The sequence below is a fragment of the Sebastes umbrosus genome, chromosome 1 (assembly GCF_015220745.1).
Source record: "Sebastes umbrosus isolate fSebUmb1 chromosome 1, fSebUmb1.pri, whole genome shotgun sequence".
NCBI lineage: Eukaryota > Metazoa > Chordata > Actinopteri > Perciformes > Sebastidae > Sebastes > Sebastes umbrosus.
This window is the reverse complement of record NC_051269.1, coordinates 13,669,115-13,691,259: the sequence shown is the minus strand read 5'-3', so window position 1 is coordinate 13,691,259 and position 22,145 is coordinate 13,669,115. Positions and strand designations below refer to the sequence as shown.

The 22,145-nt window shown below is 39.4% G+C and overlaps 1 protein-coding gene across 1 annotated transcript; it reads left to right on the top strand.

The window, feature by feature from the left end:
- Window positions 1-1,600: 1,600 nt before the first annotated feature.
- Window positions 1,601-21,497, top strand: soat2 (sterol O-acyltransferase 2). Its single transcript, XM_037767172.1, has 16 exons — window positions 1,601-1,774; window positions 4,870-4,993; window positions 5,448-5,509; window positions 6,320-6,459; window positions 6,573-6,626; window positions 7,136-7,243; window positions 7,945-8,227; window positions 11,370-11,445; window positions 12,299-12,383; window positions 13,635-13,680; window positions 14,190-14,319; window positions 14,759-14,856; window positions 17,576-17,674; window positions 17,900-18,035; window positions 18,596-18,741; window positions 20,952-21,497. Exons 2-16 carry the CDS (start codon window positions 4,915-4,917, stop codon window positions 21,006-21,008), a joined length of 1,599 nt encoding a protein of 532 aa, XP_037623100.1. The 5' UTR covers window positions 1,601-1,774; window positions 4,870-4,914; the 3' UTR covers window positions 21,009-21,497.
- Window positions 21,498-22,145: the final 648 nt, after the last annotated feature.

Here is a 22,145-nt window from a genome sequence, read left to right as displayed (position 1 = left end):
AAATGGGCGTAGTTCCCCTTTAAGTTAAGTGAGTATTTTAGTAGTAGGTGGATAATCTCTGAAAAACTAGACATTTATGTGCTGGAACGATGAACTGGAATGATGATAGCAATTAATAGGCTTCGAGTTACTGTGAGAACAAGAAAAAAACATGAGCCAACAGTGACACGGTGACATTCAACCAAAACAAATCAATAAGTAGGGCAAAACAGGACCCAGAGGGGGAGTGCTCTGTCTGCCCTCTGACATAAGCTACCAAAGAGGTGGATTTGTTTATCTTTGTTACTTTGCTTTGCGCTGTGGCTTTGATCTTATAAGTGCCACATAATTGGTATAATTTAATACAGTTTTTTTGCAAATAACAAAGAGTTAGGTTGAGCTGATGATGTATTTTGAGTTTGAGCCCACTCTCTCACTAATCTTCATCATTTTCATTCTTCTGTGCACATAAAGTTCATACACATACTGCTCATTAGTCAACCAGCTGTTCACTCGAACTCCCCACATGTTGTAGAGAAATAATACTTTAAACAGAAATGATTTTCTGAGCACTCTTCTGTACTACTGTTCAAGTTAAATACTTTGAAAAATAGGACACTAAACAAACTGATTGTACAACCTGTTTGTTTTGGACGAACTGCTAAAAACAAGCAAACATGTTTTGTGAATTGTGTGTCAACACTGTGAACATTGTGTCTCTAGATTTGTCAATCACTGTGTATCTAGATTTGTCAATCACTGTGTATCTAGATTTGTCAATCACTGCGTATCTGGACACAGAGTAAATGACCTTTGCCATCACTCTGCTCACCTAGCTTCATCCTGTTAGCAGGACTGGTCTTCCTGTATTTGTCAAAGCCGTGGCTTCATGAGGCCAACACAGTAGACTGCTGTTATGAACAAGTGGTTTCACACATTACTTTCTCACCAGCCTGAAATTACACAGCTGAGCTTTTGAGACATGTTTTCACAAAAGGAGAGTTTATCAATACGCTTATTTCCACTGGAAGGTCATCTTTAAAGATCCCCTTAGACATTAAGTATAGAAATACTCTGCTTTGAATAATAATACATATTGTCCTTCTCCCTCTTTGAAAATCCAAAATCTGTGAATACAACACAAGATGTCTCTTCTCGTGTCATCTCGTATGTACTCGTCTTAAACTGAGATTTAAGGTGAGCACAAAAAAACGTTCCTCCATCTGGAAGATGAGTTTGCAAACAGTCTTCTGGTGTCAAACTCTGCCCATGCAGCTGAGAGAGAGAAGGTCAAATATCCAAGTGAAGGGACGTAAAGCAAAACATGTTTTTGAGTGAAGAAGAAACATTTTAAAAATATATTTTTGTGCTACGTCGAGGCAGCTATTTAATGTTTTTGCCGTGATGTTGCCTTTGACTCAGTACTAGTAGAAAACCTTCTGAGGACCTTTACAGACAAATGTTTTTATTCTAAGTAGAAAGTGCATCAAAATCAATAATGAGAGATCAATAATGCTATGAATACGTTTTGCATTTTCTGTGAATAGACGAGACTTGTACTACGTGACCACATAGCTCCAGTATAGGAGTTGAAGGAGTACACTGTCCTGCCCAGAGCCACCAGCCAAAAGGGCAAAGTGCAAACTAGCAGCCGAGGAAAGGAGAGGACACAGATTACAAGAATTGTGACACAGACTTGCTTAAAAACGCTCTCTCTCAGCAGGGATCATTGATTGAAACACTGCCTCTGTCTCAGCCTGTGGACCACCGACTGAGCCCGAGGCTGGATGACCAAGTGAGTACAAATCTGACATCTGTCACTTTTCTAATGTTAATTCCACAGTTTCTGTTATCTACAATATCGTACAAGTTGTTTTAAAAATGACAAAAATACAGAATAGAGTGAACTCAGTGACTGCTGAAATCTCTCAGTTCAGTAGTAGTTTGTTCTGTGAATGTAGACAAAAGTTGCATAATCTTACATCAGTATTGAAAAGATAAAGATCATGACCAGGTTTTCAGATCACTTAAAACGTGTTTGTTCTGAAGGGAAGTTCTGATTTAATCAATTGATGTTTGTGAACGATATACAATAATGCAGAGCAATATTAACTTTACAGTAATTCCTCTTATAGATTATAAACCACCCAACTAACATCAAAACACCAGGGAGCAATTTGAAAGTTTTTTTTTTTTTTTTAATGTGACCTCAAATATTTTCTTTTATTCCTTCTTACAACAAACCTCGAGGATGTGTTTCTCAGCTAAGCCTCACTTGAGCTCAAGATGACCGATAATGCCCATCGACAGCATTAATTAAAACCATTCAGTTAATACTTCAATATGGTTGTGACATTTGATTAGCATAACGTTATTAAATTGTCCTGTCTTCGATCATCTCACTGACAAAATGAATTTGTTTCACAGAAGTATTAATTTCTGTGGAAATCCATCTGAAATAGTGATGTTATTCATCATCAACATTAGTTCAACTGGCTGTGGTTAAGGAGACGCTAATTAAGAAAATTATACTATCTATCAATCTACCTAATGTACTGACCAAACCAAATACACAGCAAGAGTGCTCAATATGCATCCTTCAAATTCATTCACCCTGAATATCTGAAATAACCTTTAGTGCTGTGTAGTTTGTCACAGTCTGCTGTTCAATGAAGAATGATCATCCACAAGTTTTAAGACTCCCTGAAGCTATCATACCCATAATCTTAGCTATTACCACACGTGTCCTCCACTTGGTCCAAATTTGTATTTTTTTGCACTTTGAACTGCCAAAGGAGGTTGAAGTGAACCATAAACCCAAATCCAATGTCCTGTGGCTGATGACCCCCATATTATGTTTTTCTAACAGGTCCGATAAGATTAATTCAATGATATTAAAGGCGTTGACAAACATGTTCTAAATTATATTGAAAAGGCAATTTGGTGGAATTATGACTTGGCGTTCTTTAGAGCTGCAACAATTAATCGATTAGCTCTCAACTATTAAATTTATCGCTAACTATTTTGGTTGTCGATTAATCGGTTTCAGTAATTTTTTTAAGAAAAAAGTCAAAATTCTGTGATTCCAGCTTCTTAAATATGAATATGTTTTTGTTTCTTTACACCTCTATGACAGTAAACTGAATGTCTTTGAGTTGTGGACAAAACAAGACATTTGAGGACGTCATCTTGGGCTTTGGGAAACACTGATCCTCACATTTTATAGACCAAACAACTAATCAATTAATCGAGAAAATAATCAGACAGATTAATCAACAATGAAAATAATCGTTAGTTACAGCCCTTAGCCCTACTATTCTTGAAATCAGTGGATTCAATATTACATTAATTCCCATTACAAACACCAACTATGTGTGAATCAGAAGTCGTTCAGTGTAGTTATATGAGAGGAAAGTAAAACAGGCAAGAAGAAAAGAGGACCAGCTAGTAAGTCTAATTTCTTAAGCAAAATCCCTCACCCTCAACATGTATAGTTATAGCATGAAGTCTGGTCTGCTCAAAAACATCTCTTTCTCTTCCATCTCATCATATGCAGCCACATAATGTCTAATGTGTGTATCTGCAACGCTTATCTCCAGTGTTGACGTTTCTCCTGAGGAATGATCAAATGGCATGGATTAGAAAATGAGGTCACTCAGTCTTTTACCTCTCCATAAGTCTTCTGTGTATCTTATCTATAGTGGGTGAACTTCCACTGGGGACAGGTAGACTTTATCATGTGTTTACATTGTTTAGCTTGAGCTCACATGACTGAAGGTGATAGCGCTCTTGTTATGGAAAACCACTGTAGAGTAACTACCGTTCAAAACCCCCTGACCCACTAAATGTCTCTGTATTCAGATCGTGCACTTGTTCAGTTTGGGATTCACACAAGAACGCTCGCCTCCTCTGGGACTGAGGCTCATCAGGAATATTAATGCTTTTTGGCATGAGGCAACCTGCCAGCAACGGGCCAGTGACCTCATTTAATCTCTCAATTTATAGTTGAAGATTCCCGACTTGACATCGACAAAGGGTAAATTCACAGTAAATCAGAGGGTAAAAACTTTTGCTGCACCGCCCACCATGGGTTGAAAGTTTCCAGCATGTTGCACCTCTGTCCTGTGATGTCACAGCTCTTTAAAGGAACAGTGTGTAACATTTCAGGTGATCTATTAGCAGAACAGAAATGGAATATAACATTCATAACTATGTTTTCAGTAGTGTATAATCACCTGAAACTAAGAATCATTGTGATTTCGTTAGCTTAGAATGAGTCGTTTATATCTACATAGGGAGCAGGTCCTCTTCACGGAGTCCGCCATGTTTCTACAGTAGCCCAGAACGGACAACCTTTCACGTTTTTACGTTACCTGAAGGCCACCGTAGTTCTCCGATACTCTTGTGAAACTGCGGTAACATGAGCTGCAGAGTGCCAAACCGTGGTACCGTCAGGCGCCGTCTGACTTCCGTTGCTCCTAAAGTAGTGTTATTATGGTAAGGATGACCTCTGAGGCGAATGGCGGTCACCACTAGATGCCGCCAAATCCTACACACTGTACCTTTGAGGGGTGAAAATAGCTGATTTGACATAACTTATTGAGTGTCTCAGTCAATAGATGGAAATGCACCAGTGTGTTTCTGTTTAATTTGGATAATAACCAGGCGCTGAGATGTGTGTGAGTGAGGTCAACGAGGTCACCTAGGGCCGTTACAGTATGTTCCTCAATACAAACAACAGTATCGATTGGGCAAATACGAACCTGGCAGCATTATGATATTATGGTGATATTAATTTGGTTGTGGTTATATAAATTCCATCATTCATCCTCAGGGTAGCAAGAGAATATGTGAGTGTGTGGGATCAAACTACAACTTTTATCTACACAGGATTTTCCACCTGAGCCCCAGCAGAAGATTTGTCCAGTGGTAACCATGACAACTGCGGAGACACCTAACAGACTGTGGCAACGAAACATCAAGCCCCGTCACTCAGATGAGATCTCTGGTCATGGTATGGTCAATAATATATTTACATGCTCATCCATTTATAAAAGTGTTTTAATTTGTTTTACTGTGTTCTTCTGTGTTGTTTTGCTTGGTGTCTTTTTTGCATCATTGTTTGTGTAATTATTTACAGACAAATCTAAATTTCAACATGTTCGGTATTTGTTTTGGATAGGTGGTAGCAAGACAAACAAGAACTTTAACTGTAGAATTCCACAGTACTGAACGACTGAATACTTTTCAATAGGTTTGGGGATTTGTGCATTTCTTATAAAGCCCACTAAACCAAGATGAAAATAATTTTGCTTTTCTTACTACATGTAGGATTATTGCAAACATATGTGCAGTGTGGAACTCCAATTTAACTTTCTTCCTTAGTTTTCCACTGAATATTAATTCAGGTGCAATAGTATATTGTACTGGTTGATAATCTTAGGCAACGTATGCTCTTCTCTCTGCAGATGGAGACCATAATAATGTACAAGAAGAAGAAGATCTAAGACAGTGGCAGAAACATGCACAGGTAAACCATAACTCCACTTCCAGCCAGTATCTAAACTTGCCCAACAGTCCCTCCGTTATGCAGTCTATGTATATTGTATCTGCCCCTATCAAATAAACCATAAATAAATAAATAATCTGGAAAGAGAAAATACAGAAGCTAAGGCTGTGCAGAGTTAACAGGATATAGCGATACTCTTGTGAAACTGCGGTAACATGAGTCGCAGAGTGCCAAACCGTGGTACTGCCAGGTGCCGTCTGACCTCTGAATGGCGTTAACCCGGTTTTGCACTCAGCAGCTCACGTTACCGCAGTCTTGGAAAGAGACGAGTGAGCAGAGGGATACTCAGTTGGTTGCAATCTGCAACCACGCCATTAGATGCCGCCAAATCCTACACACTGTACCTTTGAGGGGTGAAAATAGCTGATTTTACATAACTTATTGAGTGTCTCAGTCAATAGAGGGAAAAAATGCACCAGTCTGTTTCTGTTTACCTTGGTTAATAACCAGGAGCTGAGACATGCAAATGTGAGTGAGGTCAACGAGGTCACCTAGGGCTGTTACAGTGTGTTCCCCAATACAAACAACAGTATCAATTGGGCAAATACGAACCTGGCAGCATAATGATATTATGGTGATATTCAAAATTATTTAATTTCCATCATTTATCCTCAGGGATAAACTCGATTGGGCAAATACGAAAACTTTTAGTATATATACAGTATATATATATATAAATGTATATATATATACTGTAATTGGGATGAACGAATAGAGTAGGCTTTAAGTTGAGAAAGCTAAATCCTTTTTCTCCTGTGTGTCGTCCTGTAGAAGTTGAAGGTGAAAGTCCTGGAGCAGGTCCAGGATCAGCTCAGTGATTTACTAGACATAGCTCTGACTGAGTCCGTCCAGCCTTTTACCCGAATACAGCCAACAACTAATGGAAAGACGACAAAAGGTCCCTCATCCAGGTGAGGAGGAGGCAACTTTTACAAGCGCACATATTATTCCTCCTCAGAGGTATATTTATCCTCTCATAAATGGAAGTAAAACGTGTATGTGTTCGTTTTTCTGTTTGTTTTAGATCTCAGAGAAAGGATGACGGCAAAGTGTTTGTGGACAGGCCATCGATGTTGGAGTAAGTGTGAACGATATGTCCATCAAAATGAAACAAGTCTCCTTCAATATACCAAAGATTTTTTTTTAATTTATCATCAGGGTGGTATCTTTTCAAAATCTATTTTTCCAAATGCAATATTTCTTGTATGTTCTGTGTTTATTGTAATTCAGATTTCAGAAGTCACTAAACGGCAGATTGTATATAAAGAAACTTGAAACAACCTCATGCATACAGTATTTACCATCATGAGGGAAAAGATAGCTGATAATGTTTGAGAAATATATGCATGATATTTTGGAGAGGAGTTAAGACAGACAATCTGAATCTACAACAGAGATCAATTGTTATGTGGTCCGCATACTGCATACATAACTGCGTACCAAGTTACACAAATACAGATCATTCAGATATTCTCATTTGCACGTTTGTGTGTATTTTATACTGATAAACATGTATTCAGCACAGCAGACATTCACATGAGTACAACACAGAGCTATTTCGATGACCGTTCTCCTCCTCTTCATCAGTGAACTATTTGAAATCAGCCACATCAGGACCATCTACCACATGTTCATCGCCGTACTCCTCATCTTCTTCCTGAGCACGCTGGCTGTGGACTACATCGACCAGGGCAGGTCAGTGCGTGTGTGTGTGTGTTTAGGTGTGTACGACAATGACGCGTCTCAGACTATATGACCCTGAAATAATAGAAACTAAATTACCCCAAAGCCTTTAGAAACTTCTTATCTTCTTTCCTTACTGTGACCCTCCCTCTTTCTCTCTCTCTCTCTGCCTCTCTGCTCATCTGGCAGCAGAAAGATAGAGCAATCAATCCCTCTGAGTATTTCTGCTGTTGCTTTGGGCAGCTCAGTAATGATTCGCTTGCTGTTTGCAGATGCAGGATTGTGAGTTTAATTCTTGTGTTTCTCCAGACAGAAACTCGACTGTGTGCAAATTACTCGATACATCCACCCACAGTTAACATTGATTTTAATATGGAGAAAACTGATGAAATGAAAAATAATAATATTCAAGTGGCAACCCTTTGACATGCTGCAATGATTGGGCATTTTGAATCTATTATGGTTATCACCAGAGGGGTCTTTTCAGAGAAAGTAATTGGAAAAATATTTTATTTAACTATGCCTGCAATTTATTAAAGCTAGTCATGCTTTAATATAATTAAAAGGGTTATTCAAAACCCTGTTCACAGCTAAAACAGACCACAGTGGCAAATAGAGCGCATCACCTAAATGTCTGTAGTTTCAATTTAATAATAGTTTGCCCATTGCCTTCATGTAATGATTATAATTTGTAATTTTTTATGCAATCTCAGGCTGGTCTTGGAGTTCGACTTGATGTTCTTTGCCTTTGGGAAGCCAGGGACGGTCGCCTGGGCCTGGGTTGTGATGTTTGTTTACACCCTGCTTGTTCCCTACTACACCCTAGTGGTCTGGGGATCTTTGTATCACAGCTTCCCCTCTAAACTGGGCCTGTCTCTCGGCACGATCCTGGTCCTCTCTGTAGTGCAGATCTGCGTACTGGGGATGTTCCCAATCCACGTGGCTGTGCACTACCAGCTGCCACCAGCCTCACGGTTGATTGTGATACTGGAGCAGGTGAGTGTGTGCTTGAGGAATAAATGCTGTCATATTTATTGAGAGCAGGATGTATTACAGATGTGACACATGTTGGCTGATTTGTTACAAGAAAACGCAGTACAGAAATGCCAAAAAAAAAAGTAATTTACAAACCGTGTCTCCATTACGTTAGTCCATCAGAGTGCACTGAAAAGTTGCATTAATTATATTGCCAAATGTCCTGCTGAAGATATCTTTGTCACAATTCTTCATTATCGAATTTAAGGATTTTTTTTAGAATGTGTGAATCTTGGCCAATATACTGTATATATCAAATATTGATATCGGTATTGGCCTCAAAAATCTTGTATGAGTTGACATCTAATCCACACTAAACACTAAGAACTACAGTAGGAACAAGATTGAGCTGATTACTTACTATAATGTCGTCTCCGGTTTACAAGACATCACACCACTGAATAGAGTAGTAGACATGGACTAGAGGCATGAATATGCACTGACAACATAAAAAGCATAAAAAACTAAGTAAGAGGAAAATAAATAGAACAGTAGACATAATAAAAGTCAAAACTAGTTCAGTCCTGCTATTAATGAGTGCTTGAATCTTTCTGGAGCACCACTTGAGACAAAGTGTTTTTGGAGTACAGACTCTGCCACACAGCAAGCAGGAGAACAATCAGGCAGACTACAGAGGAAAGACAAAAAAATACTTCTTCCATAATACAGATGTTATGTTATTTAGATGTGTCAAACACATGGTATTTATGGGGTATTATTTATTGTATATACATGATGTATAGCGAAGCCTGCGAGCCAGTTCAGGCCGCCCAGCTCGATTCTGGTGCTACATTCACATGGCGTACTCCTCTCACAGCAACAAATATTGTTGCAGCCCGGGGGGCTTGGAGGCAAGATTCACAATAAAATAGGACAGTTGACATGAAACATAAAGTGTCCTTTAATAAAGAATTCAGGGGAAAGGGGTTGAGGTCAACTTTAACTGAAGATTCCTCCCGTCCGGGGTCTTTGGCCTTCAGCTTTATCTCAAAGCGGGGCAGTTCCACTATCCTGTGGAGTACAGCAGAGAGAGAGAGATTAGTCTTTTCAGTTACCTCTGTGGGGATCACAGTGGTAAGGGAGATTGGTTTGGTTTACTTGCACCAGTGATGTTCTTACCAGCCCCTTGGTGGAAGCCTAAGTAGTGTTTTCTGCTTGGTCCTCTGCTCAAACTTGTCTGCTTGGAAGCTGGGTGATCAAATGCCTCCCCTGCTTCACCTGATGGGCTTCAGGAGTGACCAGTGTGCCAAGTGGCTGCAAACACCTGAACTGAATAAAACACTCCCTCCATCACCTCCCCCAACCTGAGTTTGGGGATCAGCACCCTGCGCTCGATATGCTTGGCTGTTTCCCCTTGGTTTGCCACAATATCCAACGCACCCTTTCAATCACGGCGGTGTGCTCTGTTCACTCTTTTGCTCTGTTGCTTGCTGCTACTGCTGCAGCCGTTACTTCTGTTCATACAGCAATTCAAAAGCCTCATTTCCACCTGCAGCATCCTGCCTTTATGCTCTGAGTACAGTCCCTCTACGGGGAAGTTAGACTCAATGCCAATGTCAACTCAATCCTGGGCTTCCCCTGGTAACCGTGGTAACCCTGTGTTTAATGTCACAACGCTATGAATTGTGGGTAATTCCCTCAGGCAAAGTCTGCAGAAATGTTGACTTACGGAAAGTGTTCATAAAGGACTCAAAATGTTTGCAAGAGAGCCCTCAAGGACTTGCCGATTTGACAGTGGGACAATCCTAAACCCTCACGGACTTGTGAGTCTGTGAATGTGGACTTTAGGATTGGGCCTTCGTGTCATATAGCAAAGAGGTTAGAGCCTAGATGTTAAAATGGACCTTTTCATATGTATATAGTTGGATGTGGAGGAAACTTTCAAAGAATCTGAGCAGCATCAAGGATTCTTCTAGAAGTAATAATCCCCCTTTAACACATACAGTTATGGTACAGAATCAGAGATTTATGATTGCAGTTAAGCAAGAAAGCAATGCCAAGCTTAAATCACATAAGGAGGTTTGGGTGTTGGAGGGAGCTGTGGCCGCAGAGTTAACATGAGGAATCAACAGAGTAAAAGTGATTGTAAAGGCCACCTAGTACACTTGAATGAATGTGACCGAATAGCTGACGTGAGCACTTCATTTGTGGTTGCACACAATCAGCAGTTCAGCTTTTACAGTTCTTTCGTCAAGAAAATGTAGGTTGTTTAAAGGTTGTTGAGTGTCCCAATTAGCATCACATTTCTTTTAATAACTCCTGCCGTATGATTAAAGTGTTTTTATTGCAGTGTGAACTGCCGCTCAGCATAAAAATTCCTATTAGGAACGACCTGTTCTAGAAACACCCTGGACTGGACTAAAATTAAATTCATTGGTGATCCAAATTGTAACTGCAGCCCTTCGCTGCCATCAGCAGGAACATTTCGATAAGAAAAAGCTCTCCGGCCGGAGATGAGAGTCTTCCAGCTGGAAAGGCACCAAACGAGAAAGTAGATCTGAGTGTTGCCAACGTTTGATCACCCTGGATGCTTCCCCGTAATACCTCCTCATCCTCTTTATCACACCGACCTCAGTCTCCCAAAACCGTCTTATTACTACGATCATTTTAGCTCCATTGGATGGAGTGAGGTAATCCCAGTGCTCAGATGCTTTTGGGAAAACCAGTCCCTATCGACATCTGACCTCGAACCAATCAGTCTATTTGTAATTCTGATGCTGTCTGTCTCATACATAAAAATCGATTTTCGACTTCACTAAATTGCCCCACAAGGGTGAGTTGTTCTCTGCTGTTTGCAGATTGATGATTCATCATGTGTGAACTGCGGTTTATGATGATAAATCAGTTCTACAACTGTGTTTCTGTCATGACTTACAGTTCCCTGTTGTGTTACTTCCTCCTGATCAATTACAGACGTGAGCTAAATAATGCATCAGTGGTTCAATACGTGCAAACACACAAACATGAGATTGAGGCCACAAAGATGTAGGTTGTTAACTTCAGCCGCCTCGTCCATTCATGCAATAGTCAGACAGACAATGAAGCTGTTAGTATTGATGCACTACCTCTCACTTCACATAATAACTGTATCAACCTTCCTCAGATTCGATTCCTGATGAAGAGCTACTCGTTCATGAGAGAAACCGCTCCTGTTATTATGAAGAATACACCAAAGGAAGGTACTGTGCTGAATTGTATTGATGTCAGGTGTATTTACTCCTCAGGCGGTATCATTACTCACAGTGACACTCAAGACACCGGGGAAAAATGACTAAAACAGACCTCAGCAGGTTACCTCCTAATGATTCATGCTGAAGTTAAAACTAACAATGAATACACCCGCATGCAATAAATAACCTTGAGTATGTGCAGCCCCATGAGATCCTTTTGTAAAAGTCTGTGGTGAAGAATGTGTCTCTGGTACCTTTGACTGTAAAACTCATAGTAGTAAATGTGAATATGTACTGCAGTAAATGCCTCCAGGGGAAAACGGTATAGTCCAGAATAATACTCACAGACAGAAAATAGCTCTATAGAAAATTTGAATGTGGTTTTGGCATGAGATTGAAAATAAGTTCATTTTTGGAACACAGATATTCATAAGTTCTGTTAAATGACACTTTCACAAAACAGCAGTTTTATCGTTTTTAAATGTCTTCAGTAAAAAGTTGGAGCTTGACTGAAGTACAGCTAATAATTCAGCGAAAGAGATTAGAGGCTTTAAGGCAGACAATGTGACATAATGGCTTAACGATTGTTTAACTTTAAAGGCAGCCATTTGTTAGCAGGTCCCTGCATTAAGGCACACTAAAGCTTTAGTGTTCACAGATGGAGCTGTCAATGGCCACATAATGAAGCAAGAAAATTGAAATGAGAAACTTATGTCTGCCTTATTTTATACCAAAACCCTTTTTTAAAAATCATTCAAGGCAAGTCGTGACTGCTAAAAGATATTTTACTGCCAGATTTTAGGACTCAAACTGGACTCCTCCATTTGATGGTCACACTTAATGAATTGTCTTTCCTTTTCAGGAGAAAGTCCCAGATTCCCAACACTTTCCAGCTATCTGTACTTCCTCTTCTGTCCAACACTCATCTACAGGGAGTCATATCCTCGGTGAGACATATTTATATTTATTTTAATTAGTGATAATACAGTAATGTGAGAGCAACTGACATGTAGTGTTGGAAAGGTTACTTTTGAAATGTAATAGGTTACAGATTACTAATGTAACTATTTTAATTACTTCATCAAAGTAATGTAACTTTTTACATTTGATTACTTTTTGATTACTTTTCTAACAAATGTATTAAATTGGGCAATAAAGCTGAAAAGTCCTACAAACATAAACTCAAGCCAGTCAGTGTAAACCTCACAACTGTACTCAACACTGATTACTCCCAAACTTTAATTAAAATGTCTTCAGTATAACTTGAATTAAGATTGGAACAGAGCAACAGAATGAATGTTATATTCTACATATATACATTTTTTCCAAAAAGAATATATTCAGATGTACCCCCTTGTGTAATCTCCAACATTTTGATTAGTAACTGTAATTTAATTCTATATTTTGTTTCAGTAACTGTAACTGAAGACAATTAGAAACCAACAAAATGCTAAAGCAAAGTGGTATTTTTACACTTTACATTTTTCATTCCCTAATAGGCCTTTTTCAAGTAACACATTTTTGCATCTTGCAGTCGAAAAGCACAGATAAATAAAAAAAAATGAATAGCGGCTGAATTCCTTTCAGCTGTTTTTGTTTCTCGCTCTTGGTATTGTGCATGCTGGATAACTGTTACATGTGATTTTACAGTTTAGGGGAATACTTGAATAGAAAAGAGACATTGTTACGCCGAATTCACACCAGAGCCGTGTCGACGTGTGTGCTGAAAAGCTGCGGCGGCCGCTCCCGAGCTCAGCAAGCGGCGGCCGTTTGATTCTGCAGCAAAGAGCGGCCAAACCAGAGAGGACCTGTAGCCAATCAGTAAACAGATCCTGTGACTCCTGTTTCATGTTGACCTATGTTACAAAGAATTTCTTCCCATCTTAAACCCATGAATACGCCTCCCGGCCGCAGAAAAATTTATTATTGTGGCGGACACACTTTGCCTGATGTGAATTTTGGCGTTAATGTTGTTGGTAACACCTGTGCTTTTCTTACTATGACACGCCAAAACGTTTAAAAAAGGCCTATTTTTGTCTAAAGACTACATCATGCTGAGTGAACAATCACAGCTAATTTCCCTTTACATAAATAAAAGCAACCTGCCAGGCAATACAATATATATACTGGAAAATGCTACTATGCACGATTCACCGTAAACATTCATGTAGTAGTGACATCCTGTCTCTTCTTTGCAGGAATACCCACATAAGATGGAAGTATGTTGGCGTCACGCTTGGTATGGTAAGATGAATCTTTATTTGGGCTGTTGACACTTATCACCTTTCAGTCGGATTATGTAAGATTGTGTAAGAAAACATAGAAGGTCTATGTGGGGTTAATGACCTAGAAAAGATACTGTGTGACCTAGAAGCTGTGCTTAACACTTGTGTATGGTGTGATAACATGAAGCAATCATTAAGCCTCCTGTTGTCTTCGGGTCAAATTGACCCGAAGACAACAGGAGGGATAAATCCACAGAAATTCAACATTAGGTCATGAAAAATTAACAAAAGTATGCTCATATTATTAATAATAGCCAGACAAGAAAACATTATTGTCAAATAATAACCTTGTTCATTATCATCAGTTGGCCTGTTTAACCCTCCTGTTGTCTTCGGGTCAATTTGACCCGAAGACAACAGGAGGGCTATGCACTACAGGTGCTTAATAGTTTTAATATCTGATAGTTTTCTAGTGCTGATTCTCAAGTGTGCTTTATATTTAATTTCCTTTTAATGCTCAATTTGCAGCTCTTAGGATGCCTGTTTTACAGCAACTTCATCCTGGTCCGCCTCTGTGTGCCCGTCTTCAGACCGGAGACCAACCAGCCTTTCAGTAAACGAAACATGATTCTGTCTGTGTTCAACTCTATATTACCAGGTAGGTACTTTCTACTACTCTCTACCTACATGGAGCTTGTTCTGGAAGATTTTTTCACGCAATATTAGAGGGAAGTCATGTTTAAAACAAACAGATAAACTAAAGTTCATCTTCATTTATGACAGCACTTCTGCTTACAACCTCTATTATCTCTTATCTGTATGAGTCAGCGCTGGTTAATGTATCACTTAATATGGAAATAGAGGAAACAAGTCTCTAGTGTTTTGAAGTCAGATAATGTTAAAGATGCTATTATGCAATCAGATAAAGGTATTCAAGCCTGCCATGTTTATTACTGTCTTTAAGTGAAGTGCTTTTTGAGTATGTGCTGATATAAGAGCAACGGCGTCAAGTTGCAATTCTTATGAGGAAAGCTGGGAGCAATGCCCAGAATAAAAGTGTCTCTCCTAAACTTTCCCTCTCTGTCTGTCTGTCTTAGGTATAATGCTCCTTCTGTTGTGTTTCTTTGCCTTCCTGCACTGCTGGCTCAACCTCTTCGGGGAGCTGCTGCGTTTCGCTGACAGGATGTTTTACAAGGTGTGTGGCATGGCTGATTTTGTATGGCATCATCTCTCCTGTGAACACACATTATTTTCAGATATGCCTTTCATTGCATTGCATTAATTTTGATTAATGACAAGTGAGATGACAGCAGTGTGGCCCGATGGTCCCAAAACAGTTTAACTTTTCCATCATTACATTCTGTTGATACAGTTTGTTCTTGAACAAGCCACGACGTGTGCTTTGACTGATGTGTTCCTGCAAGTTGTGATTGAATTGAAACTGGCAGATTGATTTATGTACAGAAACAGTGAGGCGGGGACAGAGCTTTACTGACTGTAAGTGGTTGTAGTTAGAAGAATCTGTGTGGTGCCTAAAACCTGAAATGAAGATGCAACTTCCACCATAAGTGTGTGTGATGCTGCTTTAACTTTTTACAATACACATATATAAGTGTTCCAGTGTTAGACTACAGGATTTTCAACTGTTATTACAAAATAGCCATTCAAATTACATTTAAACTAGGGAGAGAAGCTTCACTGTGTTCACATTTGTATTGCTTTTAAAGGAATAGTTTGACACAGTACATTCAATCACTTTCATGTCTGTACCTAAAATATGGAGCTAGAGCCGGGAGACAGTTAGCTTAGGCTACCTTAAAAACAACTGGCCCGAATGTCTCCAAAGATCAAAAATCCTCGAAAACAGCACCTCTAAAGTTCACAAATAACATATTGTACCCATACTAAAACAATGTAAAAACGTTAATTTGTGGTTTTAGGAAAGGAAAGCTAAGACGCTGCACAGAAGTGCTGGGTGGAGGGATAAACTGTTGTTCATCAAGAAATAGCAAAATAAGAAGATAACTGTACATACTGTGACTCCCCCTGAAGCCACAAATTGTTATTTTTACATTTCTGTTTGTGGACAAATTAAACAAACAAGATACAGCATGTTAATTATGAAGACAACAGAGTAGAAGCCATGGATGTATAAAGAGAACTGGATACAGCGTTGGAGGCGGCCTCCCGTTCATTCCTATGAAAGCTGATCAGTGGCCCGTGAAGCCAAAATGGCTCGACTGCCGAGTGATAAAGTACCCAGATCATCCAGCGATCTTTCGCATCCATTGGGCCCATGGAGGAGGTGCAGCGTTTCCTTTAACTCCGCCTCCCAGCCCTCGCTCCAGCCTCAGTTTTAGGCTCATTCACATGAACGGAGGAAGGGAAATAACTCTGGATTCAGCTATTAGTGCATTTTACAACCTTTAGGACCTAATGATTTAAATAAGGGCTAATCAAGTGTTCATACTGGGAAGTTGATTTACCTTCAAAAAAATATCTGCTGAGTTACAGACGTCTCTTTCCCAATGTAAGTCTATGGGAAAAAGTATTTTGGGCCCAATGGCATTGCGTGACTTTTCACAGAAGTTGTATCACCATCATATGGCCACTACGAAAATTTGCTTCACAGTGACCCAGGGCTGCTGGGTCATTGTGGTAATCACATACAGGTGCTCTTTGGATCCTACAGGTGTACTGTGCTTATTCAATCTTGTGTAGGGCTCATAACATGGGTTGAATTAGATCTCAAAAAAGTACAAAAAATGCAAGTCTCCGTCAAAAATAATCCAAGGCGCACTGTAGGGTTTGTGCAAAATGAAAATGCCTTTATTTTTACATGCCAAACAATTGTTTAAAATGACCAACGCGTTGCGACCGACATGGATCTTCATCAGGGTCACTGTCAGCATTCAGCAGTAGCTTGCACACCTGTATTGGGTTACACTAATAATAAAGTAGAGTGGAAGGATGGCTCTCCATCAATCAATAGAGAGGAGAAAAAAAGGGAAGGTGAAGGTTAGAGAAGGAGAATTGGAAGGAAGTGAAGGAAAGAAAGAGGAGATGTGGGGTAAACGTAAATGATTAAAACAAAGATATATAACATATCAAGTGAATACTAAGTAAAGGTGGACCTAATGCATTCTTATATAGGTACAACATGTCAATTACTGAGCTTTACAGGTGTAGATTGGTGGATTTTCCCCTAGCTTCCAGTCTTTATGCTAGGCTAAGCTAATTGCCTCCTGAATGCAGGTCCATACTTTACGCACAGACAAGCGAGTGGTTTCTTAATCTCATAAAGAAAGCAAATATTTCCAAAAATGTTGAACTACTCCTTTAAAGCAGCAAAGTCAGCAGTGCCCAACATGAGATAATTGGGTTTGCAGTCAAAGATTGAAGTAGTCTCTTGAAGCTCTCATTTGCTGTATATTTATTTTTTTGTGATGATAATGTGAACACACTGTTTCCTCGAAATCTGCTCCAGGTGCCCTATCTCTGTGATAGCGTTACTTTAATTGCCTAATTATGTTCACTTGACACCACTTATCTGCTTAAAGAGGTTGGACTGTGACAATCACTTGAACCTTCATGCTGAGGAAGGGATTAGCTGGAATATTTGTGTTTTTCTGCTTTACAAACAACTACATCTAAAAGAGATCTTCAAAAGACTCCCTCTGACTTTGAGTCCGAACTGTTTACCTCTACAGTAGTTGGAAGCACTGCACTGTATGCCATCAGCACTACAAACTCCAAAACTCTAGTTAGAAGATCATACAGGTCTGGCTCTCAGTATAATTTATGAAAATCCGTATGAACTGTTTGATAGGATTCATCTCAGCGGTTCAATGATCCTTCTCTATTTTGTTTTTATTTTGATCCACACACTCATTTACCCTGTGTTGATTTTTCAGGACTGGTGGAACTCGACGTCTTTCACCAACTATTACCGAACCTGGAATATAGTGGTTCACGACTGGCTCTATTACTACGGATACAGAGACTTCCTCTGGGTGAGCAGAGCGCCAGTGCAGTAAACTACAATGACATATAATAGATAATACAATAATGTAATGCCCCAGGGGGTTTTGTCTGTAATTCCGACTCAGCATGTCACACGATGAAGTGCGAATAGTAGTTTAACACCCGAGGTGTAATTCTACTGACACATATTCGCAGCTGAACCAGCCTGACCCCTGAACTTTGAGCCAAACTCTTTCTCTCTCTGATCCCCGCAGCTGTCGAACAGGAAATTCCGAACAGCTGCCATGTTCTTCGTGTTCATCGTCTCTGCCGTCGTGCATGAGTACGCCTTGGCCATAGCCTTCGGCTTCTTCTATCCCGTCTTGTTCTGTCTCTTCGCCTTCTTTGGAGGTGAGGCTTATACTCATTATTCAGGGAACAACCTTCACTTTGATATAAACAGGAAACAATTGGTATGCGGTGCTCTGACCTGGCAGCTGGTGGAAAGCATTTGATAGCATAAATGCTTTTCAAATAAAGGCAGAAAATAAGATGGAGAAAGAAAAGTGTTTCATATCTACCTCGTTATCGTTGCTGAAATTAAAACACTGACTTCAGTGGCTTGTTAAAAATATGTAAATGTCCCCTTTTTACATTCTGGACGGTGCCTTCAAGCCTTCAAAGTTAAAATCAGTAATTATCCACTCTAACACACATTTAGTAGCTGTTTTTAGGGGACAACTTTCATTACTTTTAACGAGAGTACACTTGTGCATTGTGTCCTTTTCCCCTGGGTTTTAATAAGTAGTCATCTGACAAAGTGACTTTTCATGCTCTTGCTGTTTGTCCTTGTCCTTACTGGCACACTTTGCAGCTTTAACACAAAGAAACTGTCACTGTTTAACTACAGATAGCCTTCACACACAAAACAAACATCAATAACAGCAGTAACTCATGTCCTCCTCTCTTAGTGATGTTCAACTTTACCATGAATGACAAGCGGCAGAGCCCCGTGTTCAACGTCATCATGTGGACGTGTCTCTTCCTGGGTCAGGGTGTCCAGGTGTGTCTGTACTGCCAGGAGTGGTACGCTCAGATACACTGCCCTCGGACAGGGGTATGTACTCCACCTACATGTATACTGCTATGCTTGTTTATTTCATTTCTTCATATCTGGATGATGTTGATTCTACTTTTTAAAGGACCAGTGTGTAACATTTCGGGGAATTTATTGGCAGAAATGGAAAATAATATTCATAACTATGTTTTCATTAGTGTATAATCACCTGAAACTAAGAATCGTGTTTTCGTTAGCTTAGAATGAGCCCTTCATATCTACAAAGGGAGCAGTTCCTCTTCATGGAGTTCGCCATGTTTCTACAGTAGCCCAGAATGGATAAACAAAACACTTTCATATTTTTTACGTTACCTGACGGCCACCGTAGTTCTCCGACACGCTTGTGAAACTGCGGTTATGTAAGCCACGCGGTGCAAAACTGTGGTACCGCCAGCCGCCGTCTGACTTCAGTTGCTCCTAAAGTAGTCTTTTATGGTAAAGATGGCCTCTGAGCAAGGCGAACGGTGTTACAGCGGTTTTCACTCGGCGGCTCACGTTACCGCAAGGTACCGAAAGGGTCACAACCCGGCTGCTATGACAAAAAACAGGAGAGACACGGATTGAAACGGAAAAGTGTACAAATTTATTACTGAACAACTAAAATACATACTGAAGATATGGGATGTGTGAATCAGTGTTGTCAGTGAGTCAGCAGACGGATGAGTGGTTATGTGGTGAGTGAAAGTTGTTGTATGGCTTAAAACCTAAACTGGTCAAATGGCTGAAGCCAACCAAACAACACCCAGATTTTAAGCCCTCTTGGGAGCCTGGCCAGGTGCTCCGCCCGCCAGGGACCTGCAAGGCAACACAGACACACAGGAAAAAAGACACAGCAGGCCCTGCTAAAGCAGGAGAGCCGTCACACCCCCCTCCATAGAAACGGGCTCCCAACCCCGGAACTCCTGCAATCTGCAACCACACCACTAGATGCCCCCAAATCCTACACACTGTACCTTTAAGGATATCTTTCCTTTTTATGATACCAGACCTGCTTCTTTGGAGGCTTACACATCTCCAGTGGGTCAACCAATCAAAAAGCTTCACAAGACAGAAATCACTATATTTTATATTGAGAAAAACGTCCATCAAAAAATGTACCAAAGGCTGAGTCCTTGCTGCAGCGGCCCGGGGTTCAAATCCGACTTGTGGCCCTTTGCTGTATGTCATCCCCTCTCTTTCCCCCTTTCAACACTATCACTATCGCTATCAAATAAAGGCAAAAGCAATAAACAATATCTTTTAAAAAAAAGGTCTTTATCAGGTTTCCTTAGCAACAAAAGCAAGAATTTGTCTGAAATAAAATCAATAAAACCTGCCAGAAAAAGTTTTATTTATGACCATTTCTTCAGCAGAAGATATGAAGATATTAAGTTTAGTGAGATGCTGCATGATTGAAAAACATCAAAAACCTATCTTTTCAATAAACAGAGCAACAGAAAACAGAAACTATTTGATTGTATGTAAGATGATTTTAAAAGAAACAGCAGTTTGTTTGTTTTATGCTGCAATGACTACAGTGACGTCATGAGACTGCACTTTGACCCAGTTTCTGTGATACTGTAATGGAAAATACGCCAGCTGGTGAATAAACTTGAAAGACAAATAAATAGACTAAAAGACGAGAAAAAGTACATCACATGAGTCCTTTGATATCGGACGTCATACAGACGCCAGTAACCGGATGAATCTCCTTTCACTGTTTCATCATCCTGGCTTTGCCTGTTCTTATCTCCAGTCATTCATGAGCATCTGTTACGACACAGACTACGAGACACACACATAAAGTGCATAAACTTGTTCTTAAAGAGACGACACACCCAAGTTACACACATAAGCCCGTATAGGAAAGCCACATGTGTTGACTAATGTGTTTGTGTAAATCTGACATGTATTTAACCCTTTAAAAGCCCCCCTTCAAACCCAAAGCATTTGATGAAGTCACAGATGTGAAGGATTTGCCTGACAGATGGGCACAGATGTACTTAACATACTTACTCCACTATGAACCACCAGCTAAGGCTTCCTCTAAAGCCAGTGGCATCATCCACACACACAATGGCTTAACACAGATAACTGCTGTCTAAAAATAGAAGTGAAAAGAGATTATTAAGTGATGATAAATGGATGTTAAATCATACAGATGAAATGTATAAAAGGATTAAAGATGATGTTACCATATTTAGACCAATTCTTCTCCTCTGTCTCAACAGAATGGCTTCTGGGAGATGGTGACACCTCGATCGTGGTCCTGCAACTCCCAGAGATGATGCTGCGCTCAGACAGCAAGCAACATGAAAGAGATGTAAATATACATACAAGGTTTTCTGCTTTTAGTGTGTAAAGACTCTACTTTTATTTTTGTATTGTTATCCATAAGTGTATCAACTCTGAATCATTCCAAGTTTTTATTTTCACTGATAGTATTAAATACTGTTTGATAACTCACTTTCGGTAACACTTTCTATGACGTCAATGTCTATAATGCATAATAAACATACTTATAATGTGTTATAATCTGCTTATAGAACTGTATTATTATAGTTATAAGCACGCATAAATATTAATAATACTTTATAACACTAATCACATCACATTATAAACATTTCATAATGACTCAAGTATCGTAATATTTCATAATTGCTGGTCATACAATATACATTATAAGATTTTTATAATGATTTATAATCACTGTTATAATGCATTATAATGTGATTATAAGTACTCTAAGTGGTCATTGTTTGCCTTAAGTGAAGTAAAAAATTTGACATCGTTTGTGTTGTTCTTGCATAGATTTAATATTTTTCTCACATTAAAGCAAACAATGACCACTACAAGCGACTTATTATCACATTATAATGCATTGTAAAAATAATATAATGTATAACGACAATTGATTTATAATACACTATGATCCTTTAAAAAAAATGTCAGTGAGTGACCAGCAGTTGTGAAGTATTATGATACCTGACCTTATAAGTCATCATAAAATGCCATATAATGTGTTACTATTGTTATAAAGAGTTATGCATACTTATGAGTGCCTATAACTATAATTATACAGTGCTATAAGCAGATGCATTATAATATAATACATTTTAGACATTGCGGTCATAGAAAGTTACCAAAGTTTCTTTAGAAATTATTGCAATGAACTGATTTTTTTATCAAGTGTTGATAGAATATCACGCTGTAAGCAAACTGTTGCACATTAACCAACAAGTAGCTTGTTTATTGACAAAGTTTTCCATTTTTTGTGTACCAATTAAACAATGACGATATGAGATGTAAGGTAGTGAGCTTTAGAGGCGCTGCTAGGACAGAGACAGGCTAGCTGTTTCCCCCACCGTTACCAGTCTTACCAGTCTATGCTGAGCGAGGTTAAAATAGGGGAAAATATGTACTGT